The 19849-nt window shown below is 38.0% G+C and overlaps 2 protein-coding genes across 3 annotated transcripts; one reads left to right on the top strand and one right to left on the bottom strand.

The window, feature by feature from the left end:
- Positions 1-13117: 13117 nt before the first annotated feature.
- LOC126590150 (protein DWD HYPERSENSITIVE TO UV-B 1-like) lies at positions 13118-18501 on the top strand. Of its 2 annotated transcripts, XM_050255681.1 has the most exons (11): positions 13118-13274; positions 13906-13972; positions 14098-14351; positions 14606-14939; positions 15053-15700; positions 15829-16269; positions 16500-16694; positions 16767-16823; positions 16994-17056; positions 17138-17235; positions 17561-18501. In XM_050255681.1, exons 1-10 carry the CDS (start codon positions 13249-13251, stop codon positions 17219-17221), a joined length of 2169 nt encoding a protein of 722 aa, XP_050111638.1. In that variant the 5' UTR covers positions 13118-13248; the 3' UTR covers positions 17222-17235; positions 17561-18501. The 2 variants fall into 2 exon arrangements, with proteins under 2 accessions (XP_050111638.1, XP_050111646.1); XM_050255689.1 differs by lacking the exons at positions 13118-13274; positions 13906-13972 and having other exon boundaries at positions 14206-14355.
- LOC126590163 (U-box domain-containing protein 4-like) lies at positions 17436-19779 on the bottom strand. The gene is made up of 2 exons (XM_050255698.1): positions 18525-19779; positions 17436-18376 (listed from the first exon to the last, which is right to left on the bottom strand). The coding sequence occupies exons 1-2, from the start codon at positions 19413-19415 to the stop codon at positions 18320-18322; spliced, it is 948 nt and encodes a 315-aa protein (XP_050111655.1). The 5' UTR covers positions 19416-19779; the 3' UTR covers positions 17436-18319.
- Between the last annotated feature and the right edge of the window lie 70 nt (positions 19780-19849).

Here is a 19849-nt window from a genome sequence, read left to right as displayed (position 1 = left end):
TTATTTCAATTTTAAACGTGTGTTGTATGTAATCTATTGTTGCATTTAAAAAAAACGTGATGTATGTATTTTCCTTTGGATTGAATTTTAATCATGTTGCATGCTTAGAAAGAAAGCCAAGCAAATCCAAACAACATAATAGATTCATGACATGTGGAATATATACTTCATGATGCGTGGAATACACTTTCAACATAGAACCAGAGCACACAAATCAGAATCATTTGATAATGCATATAGAGAAAAATCTTATATATCGTAAAGTAATATATCACATAATTGTTGAGAATTATATTTTTAATAGTTTATTTGGAAGTTCACAAATGTGGATGAGTGTGTGGATTATTACATAAGTCTAGCAAGAAAAAAGCGGAAGTTCTCTTTTACAATTAGTTTTGTTGCATATAAACAAGAAGCTTAAAGCTGTTATAGCAATTGGTTGGACTGTGAGTTTGGGGTTTTTCTTATATTTTGACTTTTGGTGTTGATAGGTTTATGACCATGTCATTTTAGTATTCAATTCATGGGGACTACGGCCTTGGATTCGTTAACTAATATGAAACCATTCTTTGGTTACAATTCAGGAAGATGACCCAAGTTCAAAACTCCTCTCCTCCAATTGCATAATACATGAGTTCCCCTTTTTTATGAACAGTGATTAACTGATTGTTATGTATGAACCAACCCTTTTCTTTTAATACAAATGATATTGACAAGGGGAATTGAATTTGGGACTATAGATTTTGGGGCTTTTTATTAACCAAGTTACAAGGGAATCAAATTTGGGACTATAGCTTTTGGGGCTTTCAACTAACCAAGTTACAAGCTCTTCACGTGTATGAATAACTTTATGTGGTAGTATATGGCATTTTGTTTTTGGCAACATAGTTGTTGAGTGGTATAGTCCAAGGCATGCTAAAGTTTCAAATTTTTATGAAGTATTTCACGCATGCTTAATCAATTTTTGTATAACAGGTTGCAAAGCTATAAGTATTGTGGCTCTGCAAACTTCTGATTCTTTAAGCTTTCACCTATTCATATCATTCATAGATTTCATATACTATTGTTCATGCATTAATTAGTTACCCATGTGCTCTATCCTATGTTAAATTGTTAATTGATTATGAGGTTTCAATGGATGTAGAATGCACAAGGAGTTTTGAAACCCGCAGCTTTGCGCAGGCAACTTTTGCTAGTTAGATATAAAACCTATTTGACCAGTTATACATGATAAAACACAAATTTGATAAATTACTCGAGAAAAACATGTAACGGGTATAATCAAAGCGCATTAGGCATGCACTTTTGAGCAATTATCAGTCCTAGCATGACAAGATCATCCTAGCATCACAAATTGGTTAAGTGATGATGAATAGAGTACTTTGGGTTGTAATTTATTATTTATTAAATAGAGTACTTTATGTTGTTTCCAATTTATTGAATTTAGTACTTTATTTAAAGTGAGAGTAAATTTATTTAATTTGGTAATTTATTTACACAAAAACAATCTTTATTCAAATGACATAAACACACCAAATAAAATTACATAAACATACCAAATAATTAAAAACTCACTTAATGAACTAAAAAAAACACACCAAATAAAATTAAATAAACACACCAAATAAAAACAAACACACTACATGAAAGTATCTGGAGCTTGTTTCAATTCCCACCGGTGCTCTATCAAGTCAATTTGTAGGGCATTGTGCATATATGGCCTTTGAAATGCAGTATATCGTTGAATGAGCCTTTCATTGTAACATCCATCCCTTTCTAACGGCTCATGTTGCACGGGTTATTCGGTGGCATCATGAGCACAATATATTTGTATTTTGGAATTGTTCATCGTGTCTAGCTCATATTCATCAACGACACCATAATCGTACTCATCTTTCACAATCATGTTGTGAAAAATGATGCACGTCATCATGATGGATCGAAGCGACTTTACATCAAACATTCTGGCAGCACCCCTGACAATCGCCCATCGAGCTTGGAGGATACCATAACAACGCTCCACATCCTTCATGCACCCTTCTTGATAGCTTGCAAAGTGTTTTTACTTTGCACTTCATAGACATGGCACTGTTTTGACAAACGTTGACCACCTTGGATAAATGTCGTTTGTTAGGTAGTATGGCCTGTCGTACTTACGTCCGTTGACCTAGTACGACCACCTTGGTGCATTTCCTTCTAGGACATCATTGAACATTAGGGATTAGGCAAGGACATTGAGGTCATTTTGAGCTCCTGGAACCCCGAAAAAGGCGTGCCAAATCCATGTATCAAAAAATGCCACCACCTCCAAAATGATGCTTTTTGATATTTTCTACCCTTATAAGCACCTTCCCATGCACTTGGACAGTTTTTCCAGGTCCAGTACATACAGTCGATGCTTCCAATAATCCCAAGAAAACCTCGCATCCCGCCCTTCTTCAGAAGCCTTTGCAAGTCCATCTCAGTAGGTTTCAGGAGGTACTCTACGGTGTAGATAGATTCGATTACTCAACAAAACCTCATCAGGGATTCAAGAATGGTTTATTTCTCCATCCTCGCTATCTCGTCCACTTGGTCTGCAGATGCTCCATATGCAAGCATCCACAAGGCAGCATTAAGTTTTTGCTAAGGCAGGAGACCCATAGCACCAAAAGCATCTTTCTTTTGCATAAAGTAAGAATCATGGTTGCAAACAGCGCCCTGATTTTGTTGAACAAATGTCGTTCCATTCTAAAATGACGCCTAAAGTATATATCAGGCAATGCACTGTTACGGACAAAATAATCGTCCAAGAGATTCGTACCTCTTCGTTGCCTGCTTCTATCAAGGTTTGCGGAATGGCTGGGCCTGCTGATCTGAGCCACAACTTGGATGACTTAACGAGAATGTGAGGTTTTGGCCATTCTTGCTTCGTCATCTCTCTTTTTACGCTTCTCATCATCTTCCATCTCATTTTGGGCCACTTGGAGATTAAACATTCCTTTTGATTGGTTAAACAATTCTTCCTATTGCTGATCGATTTCCTACATCATCCTTGAAGAAAAAGACATTGTAAGAAGGAATCAGAAAATAATGATAGAGATTTTGGTGAAGAAGGAAGCAGAAACTATGAATAATGATAGAAATCTTGAGAAAATTGGCGTAAGATTTATGAGGATGGATGGTGGATTATATGGATGATTCAGAAAGGATTAGGTTATAGATAATGCCACATGGCATGCCGTCATTCATTAAAAATCTGAGGGAAATCTATCCTTAAAGATTGTAAATAGATTCTGACACGTGGCTCAACGAGAACGATTAAAAATCTTATCGGAAATCTATCACCAATAATTGTCTTTTCGGATAATGACACGTGGCTCAACGAGAACGATTATAAATCTTATCGGAAATTCATCACCAATAATTGTCTTTTTGGATAATGACACGTGGCGCAATGAGAACGATTATAAATCTTATCTGAAATTACAAATAAAATTATTTTGTATTATTTTATAAATAAATAAAATACTAATATTTTATTGCCAATTGTCAGGGCTGTTCAGTGTAGGGGTGGAGATGCAAAAGGCAATTACTGTTCATTAAGGGCGGTTACTGGTCACTGGGTGGATAGCATAGTGGATAGCCCTAGGGGGCCTCCACCACGCTGGAACTGCTCTTAGATCATGGGCAAAACCGACTGGACACTGTTAGTAAACAATAGTTTTCCCATCGGGTTTCAGTATAGATAAAATTTCTTGTCACACACGTCAAATTATATGGAATTTTCATGTTGACATTTTCTAACAGATCATTTCCGGATCCTCTTTGTGAGGATCCTGGGGATCCTCAAATCGTGTCTTTTATCGTACATCGTGCGGTCAGTTTTCGTCAGGTACTATTCATATTTAATTTTAAATAAAAGTATTTAAAATGATTTTTGGTCGCACAATGTACGATGAACAGACAGAAAAGAGAATTTGGAGAGGATCCTCATTCGACATTTTTAACTTAAATAATTTAGATTTATTTCCAAATAAGTGCAGAAAGTAATTAAAGGCATTAAGAATTTTTTTTGGTTACTTCCAGCTGCAAGTCATCAAGTCATTTCTACTCTCTTCTCCATTTCTAGCAGTGATGACCCTTTTTGTTAAATTGGTTGTACTCATATGGGTAAATGTTGTTAATAACCTAGTTTAATGTCAAACTTTTGGATGAAAATGTCCCTAAGCAAGTCTAATGAAGAGGCAAAGGGCTTAAGGTTAGAGCTAGAGGTTTCATTTTGGCCTCTCAATATGGCACTATTTAATTACTTATAAGTACATGCAAAGTACATGCAAGGTTTGTTACACCATGTCTATAAGTTACTATATTTATATTTCTGAAAATCGTGAAATGTCCAAAATATTCCTAGAGAAGAAAGTGTTGACTTTTGTTGACAATTGAACTCGTGACATGTATGTCTTAACACATGTTCATAGTACTCGTAGATACGAGCGCAAGTGGAGAGGAAATTAGAGCCATAATGAAGATTTTACAAAACACAAATGTTAAGGGTATTCTTGTAATTCTAAATTTAAAGAGTAAAACTCATAATATTATAAAATGTTAACTAAAGTAAAGTAAAGGGGGGAAAAAGGCTTCTAGAAGGGGAAGGAAGAGAAAACGGGGGAAATAGCGGGAAAAGAAAAGGGGGACGAGGACAAAAACTATATCTGGATCTTTGAGAGAAATCGAAGGAAATATAGAAGAATATGCCAGGAGAAGCAAAGAGGAATAAGGAATTAAGATGTTAACTAGGAACTGAGAGGAAAGGTGTACAAGCATGTTGTCTGAATCATAACATAAATATGATTATTTTTGTCAAGCTGCAGCATAGGTAACGAGTCCCATTTGTCTTTATTCCTTCCATGCTGCTTTGTATCAATCTTTCTTATTGATTTTAATTTTATACTTTAGGTGTTTTGATCAAAATATATGGCCCTAGAATTTGGATTAAAAGGTTAATTCTTGTTAATTGTTGAATATAATTGAAATCGAAGTTATAAACATGAATTCTGAATTGTGTGGAAACATTTTGGAAGTGTAATTTGAATCATAAGAGTATAGGTTCTAAGTTGCAGAAAAACTACGTTTCAAGTAGCGTACTTTGGCTCTTGAGTTCTATGTCCTTATGAATTCCTTTTGAGTGTATAGTACGTGGTTTAAAACTAGACATGTTCGTGATGTAAACCCATCTAGTTTCACGTAATTCCATTGAGTATTGATATGTCAAAATCATATTCAAACTTGAGTCCCGAAACTGCCAGACAACAACATATACTGGGGTTCCAGTTTTGAGACTCTATTTTGTAACTTGTGTAACCTTCAACTTAGAACCCCGTTATCTACAAATCTTTTATGCTTTTAAAGTACACAAAACAAGCTTCAAAACCCATGTAAGTTTGCATCAACTGATATAGTTATGGGTGTTCAAAATTAGGTTTAATCTTGGTTGACTGAAACTGCTTTTCTGTAGCTTTTATGGAGAAGAGGTTGTTGATTTTGCAATATTCGCTCATCTCTCAGTTTTAATTCTAATTTACTTATCCGTATTGAGTTTGTGACTAAACCACTTTATATGGTTATGTATTGGGTTTCAAAGAACCATTTTCTTATACAATTATAAGCTCAATGACTTAATGTATTGGTGCAATCATACCTATTGAAACACATAAATCCCTTATGGTCCATAATTATTTCCATTCAAACGTATTGGCAGTGATGAAGTTATTATAGATCAACCAAAATGACATTTGAATTGGGTGCTGTTAAATTTGTAATTCCAAGTTCTTTGACTAGAATTAAAGTTCATGTCATGTATTTAGTAATGTCTTATATTTGTCAAAATGGAATTGGCCATGTTGAAGGATCCGTGTATTAGTAACTAAGAGCAATGCTTAGGAATCTAGTTAGGGGAAATACAACATACATTTACGGAGTTTGATTATACTAAACTTTGTGGAATGTTATATTATTATTTATCTCATTGGTTGATTACTCTTGTTGGGTGTTACTTGATCATGTGCATAATTGGATGACTTGGATGGTAATTGAATTATTGCTTTTGTTGGATGTCTATTGGTGTGATTGTGACTTGCTTTGATATAGATGGAATTCTTATCAGACTTTGCAATTAGATGAGGTATGTTAGGGAACTACGAATGGCTTGATCCCTTCTTAGGGTATGTAGGCAGTCTAACGCTACGGTTAGATGCAACCATGAAATAAAAGAAAATGACTGCGTGGTTGAATTATTGATTGTGTTTTGGTTATTTTGGAGGCAAGACATGATGGATAAATACGGATGTGGTGTCATCACGTGTCGATCTTGGACGTATGTCGGGATCAGGGTGTGACAACTTTTAGTGGTATCAGAGCAAATGATCGTACATTACAATATGTGACATTTTTGGTTTTGTGGATGTGAATTTTGATTTGCATTGGGATTGAATTATTTTACAATTTCTATGAGTAAGTGGCATTTATGTTAAATGCAGCTATGTATTGTGAATGATCATGAATTAAATTGGTGGGGCATAGCTTGGACCAAGGAATATGCTTAGGAAAATACCATGATGCACGAATGCTTAGTTCTTGGAACTATTGCTAATGAACCTCAGATGTGTGAAAGCGTTGGAAGATGTTGTTTTTGATTTTGTGGCATCGCTCGTTCAGACCGCAACATAAATTATTGATTTAAAACCCCATGCGAAGCACCACTATCTGACTCCCAAAAACCTCTCACAAGAGATAAAAGAAAAACAAAAAATGGTCCGAAAATCTAGAGCTGACAAAAAAATCAATCGTCAACGTCAACTGCATATACGGGGAACAATAGCACCTAGGTAATACTAGAGAAGTGAGGAAGGCAGCATGCAAGAAGCCAGGAATGGTAACTTTTATTAACAAAGCTATTCCAATCAACTCCAACATCCTAATTTTCTCCGATCGAGATTTCGAGGACGTGTATTCTCCCCACGATAATGCCTTGGTCATCAAGATCTAATTTCAAATGTCATGGTTAGCTATATGTTGTGGACAATGGATCCAGATTTAACATCATCTTCAAATAAGTATTAGAGATGATGAGAATTCTGGATTATCATCAAGAGTATGACTACTTTGCACACTTTCAATGGTTCTCTGGTCCAGTCACTTAAAATTGTGAAATTTGTGGTTTATGCAAAACCGTACAACTACTTGGTGGTCTTCCATGTTATAGATTGTCTAACTTTGCACAACGCCATCTTATGCCGAAATTGGCTCTACAAGATGAGGGCGGTCCATCGTAGTACATCACTACGTCATAGAAAACATGAATATGATTTGGCAAGGATAGTGGAGCTTCGCATCTCTGCTGCATACACTGCGTAACAACTACAGTCTAGGGGCCTAAGAAATGAGTTACAAAGAGTTTGACATAGACCTTGACTCCCAAGACGACATCACTCTTGAATTTAACGAGGACGAGAACACTGTCTACATAAGTCTCGATCCTAACAAACCATAATGCAAGGCTAAAATCGGGACAAAGTTGTCAAATCAAGAAAAATGAGCTATTCACCTAGTCCGTAGAGGATAAGATGTATTCACATGGTCCGTATAGGATAAGATGTATTCGCCTGGTCCACCGTCTCCACCAGGACCTAATCGTAAAACAGGTATTTAGCGAAAACGTAACTATGAGACGAAGCGAAGTAAGATAATTGAGGTAGAAATTAACAAACTCGAGGACGCTAACTTCATTGTCGAAGTTCCCCATTCAGATTGGTTAGTTAACATAGGCTTCGTGCAAAAGAAGGAAAAATAGAGGGTATGTGTGGGCTACACAGATTTGAACAAGGCTTGTCCTAAAGATCCTTATCCTCTACCTTAGATAAACTTGTTGGTCGATTCCATAACGGAGCATGAATTACTAAGCTTCATGGATGCATACTCCGGCTACAACCAAATCAAGATGTACCAACCAAACATGGAGAAGACATCTTTTGTCATAAACCAATGTATGTATTGTTAAAAAGTTATGTCTTTTGGACTAAAAAATGCAGGGGAAACCTATCAGATGCTGGTTAACAAATCTTTAAAGAATATATTGGCAAGACAATGAAAGTGTACGTTGATAACATGGTAATTAATAGCAAAGAAAAAAAGGATTATCTCACCGACCTCTAATAATCTTTTGACCAATTCAAGAAATATAACATGAAGCTTAATCTGCAAAAATGCACTTTTAGAGTAATGTCAGGAAAATTCTTATGTTATCTGATCACAAAGTGCAGAATTGAAGCCTATCCAGATTAGATCAGAGCGATCATAGAGATGTAGCAGCCTTGGACAATGAAAGAAATCCAAAGTCTAACTGGAAAAGCAGCTGTTCTCACTCGATTCCTTTCAAGGTCCCACTAATAAATGCAAGTTGTTTTTCACCACAATTAAAATTAAAATTAAAATAAAAAAAATAAAAAATAAAAAACAAAGGTCTACTCTAGACCATGGATTTAAATATCGAAAATATTGGCGATATTTTCGTTTTTTTGACTTACCGATATTTTAAGGAGTATCCAATTAGTTTTCGTCAAAATATCGCGATATTATCGATAATATCGCGATATTTCTCGATATTTCTTATAATATCGCGATATTATCTAAAATATCGCGATATTAGTCCAAAAATTCTTTAAAATTTGGAAAAGACTCGGTTTTGAGCATAAAGGGGTTCGAACCCCTCCCACTTAACTTCTTAACGCCTTAACCACTGTACCACTTATGTTGTTATGATAATAAGCTACAATATTTATATATATGGTTTATTTTTACAAGAAACAAATTTGCACATATTCCAAATTTTTTGTGGTATTATATTTTAAATTGTGTCAATTAATTACTTAGTCAATGGCAAGTGGTTTTTAATTTTTCTATTTTTTATTTGGTCAAGGGCTGGAAAAAATTCCGGAAAATCCCAAACCAAACCGAAAAAATCCCAAACCCAAACCGAAAAATCCCAAACCAAAACCATCCTGAAGTTCGGGAATCCCATCCCGAAAAATACCGAAATTTTCGATATGGGATTGGTTTCCAAATCCCATTTGTTTGGTAATCCCGAAAAATACCGAAGTATTCGGTTTCCTATTGACTTTTGGGTTTTGGTTCTTGAAAACCATTGCCATAGTTGGTAACTACTCTTCAAAATACACTCACTCTACACATAGAGATGATGAAGATAGTGAAAATTTTGAACCTCATAGGAACTCTATGTGGTACTAAGCCACTCATGTATCTTACCATGCAATGTATAAAGTGTAAAATATTGTACTAATTCATTATATATAAATGATTATGGTGTGTTTAGACTTCTTTCATTAATTTCTACATATTTTCTATAGTCACAATGTTTGTCAGCTCGCTATATAATCAACTTGATAATGTTAAATCCATCATGCAATGCATTTCCTTCCAATTTTTTGTGATAAACTAATAGATAATTGACTAAATAAACATCCTGCAAAGTTTCAATAAAAATTTCCAAGTTTTTCTTACAATTTCCGTGGTTTCCATGTAATTTTTATCGATATCGATATTATCCCGATATTTCCATCGATATTTCCGTGTTTTCGGACTACCGATATTTCCGATATTACCGATATTTTCTTCCTTGCTCTAGACCAATGAGTGCGAATAAGCCTTTACAAAGCAAAAGGAGTACCTATTAAATCTACCACTCATATCCAAACTTGTGGACGGAAAAAACTTGTATCTATCAATGTCAGAGAATACTCAGAAACTAGTATACTATGTGTCCAAAACTTTTCTCGAACTAGAAACTAGATACTCAAAGATGGAGAAACTCATTCTTGCTTTAGTGACAGCAACCAGAAAGCTCTGGTTGTACTTCCAATCATTCTAAATAATTTACATGACATAATACCAACTCCAATCCATTTTACATGGTCGATATGCATCTTCTAGAGTCATCAAGTGGACCATCAAACTTGGGCAATATAATCATCTACCGGCCTAAGACTTCGATTAAAGCTCAATCACTTGCAGACTTCATGACTAAATTGAATTTGACAAATCAAGATGTCCCATCTTTCACAAATCCGCAGAAAACACTTGAGAATCCTTGTCTCTGGACACTCTACGTGGACGGATTGTCAAATGTGAACAAAGTAGAGGGCATGAATGATCTTAATGACACAGATGGATCTATACTTGAGCAAGACTTGAAGCTCAAATTTTAAGCATGCAACAATGAGGCGGGGTATGAAGCATTACTTGCTAGACTTTAGGCAACAACGAAACTTCAAGTAAAAAAATGTTCATTCCACTACGACTCAACCTTAATTGTTAACAAGGTCAAGGGAGGCTAAGCCACCCACAATCCGCTTCTAGGACTCTATTTGGTCAAGGCCAAGACACTACTTAAGGAGTTTGAAAAGTATGAAATTCAACAGATTCCTCGGAATGAGAACAGTCATGCCAAAACACTCATGGACAATGCATCTATTGTGGATTACTTGCTCTGATGGACAAATTTCCTTTGAATACATTGCCGCCTCAAGCATCTGCGAATGAGAACTAAAGATGGTTTGATACAAGAAAGAACTGGATGGACAAGATCATTAACTAAATCCAAGATGGAAAACTTCCTGAAGATCGCCACTTGACCAGGAAATTGGTCCAAAATGCTTCGAGATACATCATTGTTTGCAAAAGACTCTATCACGATCTTACTCCGATTACTCATTGTTTACTAAGGTCTCTGGTAGCTATATTACCAGCGTATTACTATATGCTCACAAAGCCACTATGGACACTTGTTTTTCCTTCGCATCTTCACAAATTGAGCATTGTTGATATCCACACTCCAACTTGAAGGGAATGTTAAAGGAACAATATTTGATTAGAGTGATTATAGGGCTTGATGATAGTCAATGATTTGGTTAGTGATTACAGGATGTAAATGTAATTACATGTAATTAGCAGTCATTTACCTAGAGTAGATTACAATATTCGTGTACAACTGAATATGCAACATCCCACATCGCCCAGGGGTGTGGATCTTGTAAGCCTTATATGTATATTCCCATCTCTACCTAGCACAAGGCCTTTTGGGAGCTCACTGGCTTCAAAGTTCATCAAAACTCCGAAGTTAAGCGAGTTCGTGCAAGAGCAATCCCATGATGGATGACCCACTGAGAAGTTCTCATGTGAGTTCCTAGAAAAAAAAACCGTGAGGGCGTGGTCGGGGCCCAAAGTGGACAATATCGTGCTATGACAGAGTTGAGCCAGGGATGTGATGGGGGCCCGGGTCGGGATGTGACAATTTGGTATCAGAGCTAATCCCTGGCCGAAAGTGTGCTGACGAGGATGTCGGGCCCCTAAGGGAGTGGATTGTAACATCCCACATCGCCCAGGGATGTGGATCCTATAAGCCTTATATATATATTCTCATCTCTACCTAGCACGAGGCCTTTTGCGAGCTCATTGGCTTCGGAGTTCATCGGAACTCCGAAGTTAAGCAAGTTCACGCGAGAGCAATCCTAAGATGGGTGACCCATTGGGAAGTTCTCGTGTGAGTTCCCAGAAACAAAACCGTGAGGGCATGGTCGGGGTCCAAAGCGGATAATACCGTGCTACGATGGAGTGAGCCTGGGATGTGGTGGGGGCCCGGGCCAAAATGTGACAGAATATAAATAGTATTAGACCGTCTTCACATGATAAGATATGAAACAAATCCAATACAAAATACAAAATGCTTAGGTTAGAAAAAAAACATGAGCTAAGTTAAAGAAGAAAATGCTCGCTATGGATTAACCAATCTTCAAATTATATAAGTAAGGGTAAATTACACTTTACCACCTCAAGTTTGGGGTCTATCTCATACAACATCTTCAAAACATTTCACTTTCATGCCTAAAGTACTATTTTATTTTCAAAAAAATAATTTTTTATACATTAAAAATATTACAAGAATTTAACCTATTAAAAAAATAAATAAATAAAAACTGAAAACCCAGAAACCCATTCCCCTCTCCTCCACTCTCTTCACCTCCCCTCCCATCCAAAAACCTACCACATCCCACCCCACCCTACCTCCCTCACAACGCCTTCGCTCATTCATTTCTCCCAACAAACCCATTTCCCACCGCAGCCGATCAACTCACCCTTCCATCACTAGATCGGAGGTGTGTTTTCCTTCGCCATTGCCGCCAATGGAAGCGGCGGCAAGGGCTTGGAGAAGACTCTAGATTTCTGAATGCAGGAATTGATCTTATTGATTAGGGTTCCTCCTGGGGAATCTTCATTGTCTCATGCTATGCGGAACACCAATGATCGGTGAACTAATCCAAAAATGTCTTGCATTTCTCTCTCTATGAGTGTTTGTGTGGTTTGATTAAGAGAGCATTTATGTTCTGCTGTTGATTTGGGGTTTCAGTTGGTTGGCAGAGTAGAGTGAAACACTTGGGAGGAGAGAGAGATGAGGGGAAAAGGTGACTGAGCAAAGGGGTTTATGGGAAATGGGTTTTTGGGGGTGGGGGGGTTGCGGGGGAGGTTGGGTGGGGTGGGTTTTTGGATGGAAGGGGAGGTGAAGAGAGTGGAGGAGAGAGAGGTGGTCACGGAGGGGGGGACTGGGTTTATGGGTTTTCAGTTTTTATAATTCTTATAATATTTTTAATGTATAAAAAAAAATTTGTCACGTGACACAAATTTGGCAGCCACGTGGTGCATAATATGTCAGCCACGTCAAATCTTAACGAATCAATGAATGGAAAATGTAACGAATGTATTATATTGAAATAAAATAGTATTTGAGGTATGAAAGTGAAATATTTTGAAGATATTGTATGAGGTTACAATAAACCTGAAAGTTAAGGTGGTAAAATAAATTTTACCCTATAAGTAAAGGTGAAGATTACTTTGCCACGACCACGACATATGTACTTTTTAATATTGGACCATCTTGTATTGGACAGATAGGAATTGACGTGAACACTTGTGCTTATCTCGTTTCATTAACGCGACATGTGGTTCTGAATTCTGAAGGGCCAACCTCAATTATTCCGTACACAGTCCCCCTTGGCACATGTTTCACACTTACTCAACCCACCATACTTTTTGTACTTCGGTAGAAGTTTCCCTTTAATTTCTTCATTCGCACTTCACTTCTCACCATTGCATTTCGCTCAGAAAAACCAGAAGAAGTAGAAGAAGAAGAAAGGAGCCATGAATGTTTCCAGCTTAAAAGCTCGGTATCCCTTCTGCTACTGCTTCTGCTTTTTTGCATTTTTTTTATTCTGTTAGCAGTAGGAAAGACCAACTGCATGCTGAGATAAAAACCCTGTTTTTTTTTTTCTTTACCAATTATAATTGGCAGACCCTCAGATATCTGTGTTTACAGAGAGAGTGAGGCTTTTTTGGTTGATACCCAGATGCTTATTTTTACGAATTTAGAACAAAGATTTTCTCTTTTTATTTTTCCGCTGGTATAGCTAGGTTGCATTGCCTTCAACCAAATTGAATCATTCAGTGTTATCTTAATGCAAAAGATATGGAAATACGGTTGTTTTAGGGTTCGTTTGATAACTGTTTCGTTTTTAGTTTCTAAGTCTTTTATTTTGTCTTGGATAGTTATGGGGGAACCCGGGGAATGAGAAAGGTGGAGGAAGGGTACTGGGGGCCTGAGAGGGAGGAGGGAGGAATGAACAAAATGGTTACCAAACGGGCCCTCAATTAGCTTACACGAAACTGGTTTACGTGGAAGCTTTCATTGGTTTAGTGGCTTGATGCATGTTTTTTGTTAGTAATGTATTTATTTAGTACGGATTTTATTAGTTTAATAAACATTTTTATTTAACTCCCTTTGTTCTACGGTCTCACTAGGTACCTTGACTCTTGCCAAAAACACGAGGTGCAACCCAATTCAGCAATTCTATCATGGTTTTCTCAGGTCTTCTGAAATTTTGAATGTGCTCTCACTTTGACCTGTTATGCTTTTGATCATATGAAATTGAGTGTAAAAACAAATTTCTTTTTCGAGATATTAATATCAATGATTCTTATGATATTTTTCAGGCCAAAATTCAGAGTTCGAACAACGAAAAGTGTAGCATAGCGATTTCGTTAGACCAGCTAAGGGATGCCGATATTTTGCCTCTAACCAACCTACTTATGTCAAGTGACTCGGCTGACATTGATGCCGTTGACATATTTCTGGAATCCAATAGTGACTTGGGCAAAGAAAATGTTAAGGCCTTGATAAATGCAGTCAATCTAAAGCTTCGAGTCATCGATCTCCAGGATTTGGCATTGGGGAATGATTTTCTGTGGTCTGTAAGCAATTCCACTGCACATTCTTGAGAACAATTTATTTTTTGGCTATTTTTCACATTCATTATTGTGAAGTATAAAAATGGAAAGTTCACTTATGTTTCCTTTTTTGGTGAATTTTGAAAGCATATCTTGGTCAAGAATGTTGATTTAGGAAGTAACTTAACTTTTGTAACCAATCATTGCGTATCTGTGAAATAATTTACGAGTGTGAAAGTTTCTGACTTGTTCCATTGATTTGAATTCTCCCCAGGGATCTCTTACAAGGTTGCTTGGCTTGCCAAGTCTTCAACTTGAGGTCTATTAATATCCAGAAACTCAACATGGTTGGAAGCTTTTTGCAGCTGCATACGCTCCGTCTGGACTTTTGTACTTCACTTGCTAGTTTGCAGAGGGACTGTTTTTCTGGCATGCCTAATTTGATGCGTCTCTCAATGTGCGAGACAAGAATTGCTAATCTCATGGCAACAACCGGTGCTCTATCAAAACTTCCGTCTTTGGTGGAATTACGGTTCCAAAGTTGTTTGTGCTGCAAGGACACTGGGGCATGTTCTAATTTACAAGGACAACACAACTTACAGAGTGAGGTAAGAACACAGCATGATTACAACTGATGCACTTAATTATTCAAAAGTATGAAATTTCTGTGTTGGTGATGGATTTATTAGTTTATTTTAATAGGTCTTTTGTCGAATTGCAGGTTCAAGAAAAAGATGAGTTCCTTGTAAGTGTGTGTAAGCTAGACCTGAAGAATGCTGCTATCACATTAAAGTATAGAACTCATTGTCGCTCGCCCATATGCTTTGAGAAATATTACCGGGAGTACATGATTTCAATGCTCCCTGGTTTGGAAGTTTTGGATAATCTTCCTATCGGAAAGACCGAAAGGGAATTGGCCATGACAACTGCAGAAAAATACTATGAATACTTACCTTACAAGAGACATCACAAAGAAAGTGTTGTTAGTGTTTTGCATAAGCGTGAAATGGGAACAAATGTTATACACTACCAAAGACCATTCAAGCCAAAACAGCTGCATCCTTATAGAAATGGCCAGAATTTTTTCTTGAGGTCCCTTTGCGCTGCCAAAATCGGGTCTTCAATGTGGCCACTCTTACATCCGCTGTCTGAGTTTAGCCACTCATTTAAAACCGAAAACAAGAAGCTTCGTCCAAGGCAGTTTGAGTATCATCCATCAAACCCCAGTCTTATGGTTTTCGGAAGCCTGGATGGTGAAGTAGTTGTTCTCAACCATGAAAACGAGAAAATAGTTGGTTATATCCCATCCGTAGGAAGAGCAATGAGCAGTGTCTTGGGGCTTTGTTGGCTCAACAAAAATCCATCAAAGGTATATGATTTCTTTAATGGATTAATTAACATACAAATGCACATGTACTAAATGCAAAAGCGGTTCTACTCCCCTAGTGAATGTAGCATTTTCTTACCCTTTTTATCCCTTTTGTGTTGAACAAGTAGCTTGTTGCTGGTTCAGATAACGGTTCCTTGAAGTTGTTTGACATCAATTACATGTCACGAGGAGTTTCAGGCTCCTTCTGCAGCTCCGGTGCTGCAACTTTTGACGATTTCGAGCAGTTGACTTCTCTTCATGTAAATTCAACTGATGACCAGCTTCTTGCTAGTAGTTACTCTAAAGGTCTTGCTCTATATGACCTAGCAAGTGGAAAGCGTTTACAGTTGTTCACTAATATTCACCAAGAACCAATCAATGTTTCCAAATTTTCCCACCATTCCCCTTATATGTTTGCTACTTCATCATTTGACCATGATGTGAAGATGTGGGATTTGAGACAGAATCCAATGCGGCCTTGCTATACAGCTTCAAGCTCAAGAGGAAATGTGATGGTTTGCTTTTCTCCCGACGACCTTTATTTGCTTGTTTCAGCTGTTGACAATGAGGTATAACCATACCAATAAAATGCACTTCAGTCTGTTTTTGTAGAAAAAAATAAATACAATCTTACTTGGTCAAACTTTTACCCGTACAAATTCTGAGGTAGGAAGTCATTTGCCATCCCATGGTTAAAATTGCAACTCAGGCTTTCCTTTTCCACTTATCCTACTGAATTGTGGTGTTTTGTCGAATTTGAAGTCCAGAGGCTAACTTTTATGGGGTTGTCACTTTCCAGGTTAAGCAACTTTTGGCGGCAGATGGGAGGGTTCACATGAATTTTGAAATAGCTGCCACAGGAAGTTCTCATAATTATACTCGTTCATATTACATGAATGGAAGGGACTATATTATCAGCGGGAGTTGTGATGAGAATATAGTTCGCATTTGCTGCGCTCAAACTGGAAAGCGACTGAGGGATGTCCATTTGGAGGTAAACTTTTGGATGACGTTTGTATTTTCATTTGCAAAGCTTCTACTTATGCTCACCACTGCTCTTTTGCAGGATACAGAGTCAGGAAATTCAATATTTGTGCAGTCCTTACGGGGTGATCCTTTCAGGGTAAGTTGTGCAGCAAATATGATGCATCGTTAGTTCTTTGATAGTGTCATCCTTAGCTGTGCACGATTTTCTTCATAAGGGTTTAGGATCTTCTCTGTTACAAGAAATCTACTGATGCAAAATTGCTACTTTTTTTTTTTTTTTAATTGTGTTCACTTTGGGGAAAATAGCATTTTCACATGAGTATATTAGCAACCTCGACACGTCCAAGCTCTAAGTGGGAGATTATAAAGGTAATGCTAATGTGCCATCATCATTTGTGTTGTTTGAAGGTTTTAAAGGGGATGGCTAAAATTGTATTGGAATTTACGCAGGTCAATTTACTTAGATCAAGTTGCTACTCAGAAGAGTATTCGTCTGGCCAATGTTTTCACCCTTCCTGCTGTCTCGGAGGTTGATTTATATTTCTGTGGTATGTCATATGCATGGATAGAATATATACAAGAACACATATTTTCTGTGAGCATATCTATAAACGTATCTGTCATCGGATGATTTACACCAAACCAAAATTTGAGTACAAGTTTATTTTGCATGTATACTTCTGCAATTGTTCAGCTTAATTTGTTAGTTATTGAAAAGAAATCTGGCGATGGAAAAGTAAATCCGCTGTAATAGAAACAAATGTTCAATTGAAATTGAAATTACAAAGTTTATAAAAAAGAAATTAAAAAAATACATGCTTATAGTTTAAACTATTAGTATTACATCACTTTTGTTAATTTATTGTTCTGCAGCTTGCTTTCTCCTCGAAATGAAGCGCCATAACTTAAGTAGCTCCAAGACTACTTCAGTGCCTCCCGGAGCAATGATAAGGGCAACGTACGCAGTTTTCCACTCCTTAGGCAGCTCTGAGATGTTGAATCCTTTCATTATGTTGATGACACTCATGATGATTGTGGCGTATCCTACCGCATAGTGAAACAAATCCAGAAGACCCCCTTCTCTTATCTGTCTTCTTTGGCCTCAAAGAAAAAGCTACCGCCAATTGAATACAAGCAAGAACAAACAGTGTTATGCCTATGCATCTATGGCCTTTATATTCAATCCCTTGGAGACATGGCACCGAGAAAGATACCAGTTCCCCGCCCGGCTACCCCGCCAACAAGGCCCAGCATTTGGAATCCTCTGAACATTGAACCATGTCGGGTCAGCCCCTTTGATATTTTTGAGATGCCTAGCCACCATAGCCATGATAGCTGATGGTTTTGACAATTCCAAGAGCATACTTCATGGTTGTTCTCATATACAACAGATACGTCATACAACGGGAAGCTGAGATTTCCTTGTTACAACCGAGTCTCGTAGCTGTTGATTCTTGAAGAATATACAGACATAGTTCCATCTGTTCTTTTGAAAGCAATGATGGAATTGTGAACCGACCAATGCCGGTAGAGGGAGGGATTCTGGCCCATGCTACCCATCTCGAGTCACCAAAGTTTGTAGTAAAGGCAACGCTGTAATTTTACAGCAAATAGTTACTAGACTCACTGCTGTTATTTTTTTCCCTGCATTTTCATGTAAGAAGCCAAGAGACTGAGGAGTAACTTTGCCTGCAAGGAAACCGAAACTTTGGTAAACCCTTATGCTCTTGTGAGTGCAAACAAATGTGTAAAATATTCAGTTTGGAGTGCAAATGACTAAACGAGGATAGAGAAAATCGTTACCGTTACTCGAATATTTAATCCAGCAGAATCATACCTTTTGTATGGCCCTTGGGGTGCCAGATTGGTTGAGTGCCACTAAAGGTGGAAGAGCTCCTTGTCGAAGCAACGTATTGCAATATCTGTTAGTATCTGTGCAGAGTTGTAAAAGAGCCGCAACTGCATTTTCCTTTCCTCTTGCAGAACCCAACTCGAGAACTTCAACCAGACCAGGGATCCCGCCTTCTTGGCCAATCGCAGTACGCCCCTCAGGAATCGTAGAAAGATTAGCCAGAATAGCAACTGCCTTGTCAACCATTCCAGCTGCCGGGTTCATCAACTCCACCAGGTGCTTTACAGCACCCGCTTCAACAATCCGGGGCTTGTTTTCACGAAAATTCGACAAGCTAAACAAGGCCGAGGCTGCATCGTTCCTCCCTCTAAGAGTCCCACTCCTCAGTAAATCAACTAAAAGCCTAATAGCACCGGACCTTCCAATCCGAACACTTTTGTCCTCCTCGTGCACCGAAAGGCTATAGAGAGTGGCCGCGGAGTTCTCCTTGGCCTCGGCACTGCCTGTCTCGAGGACATGAACCAGATGTTCAATTGCATTGGCAGTATTAGCTATTGCGGTTTTGTTGGCACCATAGATGGACAAGTTAAGAAGTGCTGTGACAGCATTTTCCTGAACCCCGTTGTCTGCAGATTGAAGCAAGTCCACCAAGAAGCCAATGGCTCCACAGTTTGCAATAACAACCCGATTTTCCATGCCATTCCTGGCGAGTAAACGGAGTTCAAACGTTGCAGCTCTTTGAGATTCAACAGAAGAAGTGCCATCCAAGTCATCAACAAGATCACGAACACGGGCTTCAATCAATCCGGAATTGTCTACTATTGTTTCGCCGGCAGGAGAGGGAACAGGGCTAACGGATGCTCGACGCCTCCTCATTCTCGTTGCCTCCGCCAATCTGGTTGGTCTCAGTTTTTATACACCAATGTCGACTTCAAGAAGGCGACAACATTAGACGCCAAACGCGTTTAGAAAGTTCAAAGTCTGAACTGTGAAATTGTGATGAACGTAATTACTTGTACCCGTGTCGTTTGGTTTTCCTACAGGCTTTGAAGACTTTGACTCGACCTACGTCAATGCTAGTGGGGTGGAGCACTGCCCCTACTTCGGGGACCCATGCTACCCGGGCAGGTTGACTAGGGCAAGTTGGATCGGAAACTTCGATTAATAAGTTGATTGTTCTTGCACGGAGTAGACGTGATTTCCACCGGTCATCGATTTTTGCCCCATAATGTTGAAAGATGTCCATAAATGGGGGTTCGAGACTTGGGAGCAGCCTCTCCATAAATGGGGGTAAGGCTAGCCGACATTCA

This window comes from Malus sylvestris, chromosome 2 (assembly GCF_916048215.2).
Source record: "Malus sylvestris chromosome 2, drMalSylv7.2, whole genome shotgun sequence".
NCBI classification, from domain to species: Eukaryota; Viridiplantae; Streptophyta; class Magnoliopsida; order Rosales; family Rosaceae; genus Malus; species Malus sylvestris.
Note: the sequence above shows the minus strand (reverse complement) of the source record. Positions and strands in the feature narration are given on the sequence as shown.